Source organism: Mytilus trossulus, chromosome 1 (genome assembly GCF_036588685.1).
Source record: "Mytilus trossulus isolate FHL-02 chromosome 1, PNRI_Mtr1.1.1.hap1, whole genome shotgun sequence".
In the NCBI taxonomy this organism is placed as follows: Eukaryota; Metazoa; Mollusca; class Bivalvia; order Mytilida; family Mytilidae; genus Mytilus; species Mytilus trossulus.
Window position 1 is genome coordinate 50,348,889 of NC_086373.1, and position 2,962 is coordinate 50,351,850.

Below are 2,962 nucleotides of genomic sequence, written 5' to 3' on the forward strand. Positions count from 1 at the left end.
AGAGATGCTTTCAACAATATGTCTATAAACATTTTGACTGAGAAAAGTGAAAGACTGTGAATCTCTATGTGGATTACACGTTCCTTGCTCTAAACATATCTATAAAACTAATTTCCAAAATATACCAATATTGGTATTTGTCAATGAATATTTACAAAATCATAAATGAATTATTGATACCCGAATAAATAAAAACTTAAGTTAGAATTACTGAAATATATGTGGGATGAAAAGTTTTCAAAGTTTACAATACAGTGTAACTATATTAAAAATAACGATTAGTTCTATCAAATGTTTGCTTTGATAAGCGCTCAACCAAATATATAGTATTTTTAATATCCGAGTATGTATTACTTCACTCTTTAATATATGTACCTGCGTCCTTCATAACTTGCAGGATACTCTTAGAATTCACTGAAAATCGATAAAAAGCAAATTAACCTAGAGCATCCATTAGATTTATTAATTGTAGAGTCCATGCTGTCAATTGACAAACACGTTAAACTTTCAGCATCCGTGTGCCATGATTAAGGACCTTTCTCATATAAATATTTTATCTCCAATCTGAAGGAAGTGCTCTATCCTGCGAAAGAACCAATTACAGGGAATCGTTGTTATAGATACACATCAACAATAAAATTAACCGATATATATAGAAGCAATCTACAGGGTATTGTTTATAGGACCAAGACATAAGTGTGTTTATACTTCAGGGAGTTATATAAAGTGCTTTGTATTTAACAATGGGTGAACCGATAGATTTAGTCCAAAGGGATCCGAATTCAATTAATGCACATTTAGGGGTAAGTAAATTATACACGGAAATTATTGTATCGATATAAAATAAAATTAAGATACAACATTATGATATGTGCATGTTAGTTGTAAAGCAACCCATCAAAGACTCCCAAACAAAAAACCCTTAAGTAAATATACCGTGCCATGTGCCGGTACTATATATACTATGCTTTCTACTTTTATGCTGATTGCTTATCGTCATGTAGCTAATGTTTCATGCATATTCAGGATAACAACAAACGAACAATAATTCGAAATTGTGAATAATGTAAATTGGGGAGACTGCCACAAGCACAAACAGTTATATAATGGAGCCAATATTTTACTATATGCGATGTGCCACCTAGAAGTTGCAAGGTTCTTTAATGGTGTGGCAAAATCCTTTTCGAAGTATCGGATTTAATGTTCCCGTTTTCACCGGTAGGATTGCGTGTTTATACATACTACACAACCAAACGACGCAAACTAAACATATTGTATTACCTCGGCCAGAGCCACGGTCAATCAGTGGTGTCGTACTTTTATTTAATTGGGTTATATGAAAAGAAAACATTAAACGTTTTTAGTGCGTATGCATGGAATCTATTACAATTCTGAAGACTGTTTTTTTTTTGCGCTACTAAATAAAGTGATTTAAAATATGAACATACTCGAGCAATACTGCTAAAATTTTTCCATCCGGCTAGGAGAAATGATGAATTCATTGAAAAGTAGACAAATATAATTGAGACAATGACTTTTTATTTTTGCGCGAAAATGTAATGGTAATGCACACAAAAGCAATGCAGCGACATCGAATGCAGGTCTAGTGATTTAATATTTCAATGAACGTTATCTTTGTCGGTGTACAACAATTTTTTTTAGATAAATGTTCATTTTTGCTTGAACTAATTCCTCAAAAATATTTCGGATGGCATTTTCACACGTATGTTTTATGTTTGTCTTTGTATTTCAAATAAGAAATTTCATCCATATATATATATGACTTAATATCTTTCCTTTTTAATTTTAGACCCTCTTCTTCAATGATGTAATAGCCGAACCTGACGGAATTCACAGTATTGATTGTGTCTGGAAACTTTCATGGAAATGTTTCGAATTATGGAAGAAATTGTGCTACGTCATCATGACCGCGTGTTGTGGTCTATGTATCGCTGCTGAATGGGGATGTGAGTTCGCCTACATCGCTTTCTGTCATATCTGGTTCATCACACCATCCTTAAAGATTCTTGAAATTAATTGCGGAGTTTGCCAGAAGATTTATGCAACTCTTGTTAACTGTTGCATGGTACCATGCTGTGAGGCTTGTGGAGCTATATTTAACGCTTTTAGGAAATGAAATCAAGACATGTACGGATTACCTCAGCGTGCCATTCGTTTGTACTTATTGATTTAAGATCATTAATATTGTCTTTTTTCGTGCCATAGTCTATGATTTTATTGTTTTGTTTATGTTATTGATTTTATAAGAAAAACAACCATCAATATAACTTGTTAGCATCTTATCTATCTGCCTTTATTTAGCCATGTAACAATTAAGGGCATTAACCTCTTCAAGATCACGATTGCTAGACACACTGATTTATTACTATTAAACCGCTTTGTCGTATATTTCTTTAACATATTATCATTGTGATGGCTTGATGGCACACAGGAATCGTGTTTCTCAGTGTTGTGACAACGATTTTACTAGATCGATGCAATGACATTGCTATAACTTTTACAGGATGTGTTTCCTCGCATAATGGACTCCCAAGACATAGTTATACAATAAGCTAATTTCTTCTGTCACAGTTTTTATTTTACTGTTTTTAATTTGTCCCTATTCACAGTGTAGATACTATTCTGTACGCTATCCGGAAGTCGCGATTTTCGAAGCGAGGATTTCAAACTGGCTAACAGAACGGTTTTGTTTTGGTGCTTTTTCTCATCATTTGTTTACTCCTATATCTATAAAGTGCTTTGCACATCTTAAATGTATGTATAGCATCATAAATATGAGTAACTGTAACAAAAACATGCAGTAGAATATAAAATATACGTGTGCATCACACCAACTTCATAGAAAAAAGTGAAATCGATTGACAATTTTGCTCTCGTAGTTCAAAGCAAATAATCTTTTATTGCAAATATTTGCATCAGTTTACAGTTAAATATATACTGT

At 32.8% G+C, this 2,962-nt stretch overlaps 1 protein-coding gene across 1 annotated transcript; it reads left to right on the forward strand.

The window, feature by feature from the left end:
* Window positions 1–510: 510 nt before the first annotated feature.
* LOC134708445 (caveolin-1-like) lies at window positions 511–2,268 on the forward strand. Its single transcript, XM_063568973.1, has 2 exons — window positions 511–803; window positions 1,811–2,268. The coding sequence occupies exons 1-2, from the start codon at window positions 744–746 to the stop codon at window positions 2,135–2,137; spliced, it is 387 nt and encodes a 128-aa protein (XP_063425043.1). The 5' UTR covers window positions 511–743; the 3' UTR covers window positions 2,138–2,268.
* The last annotated feature ends 694 nt before the right edge of the window (window positions 2,269–2,962 follow it).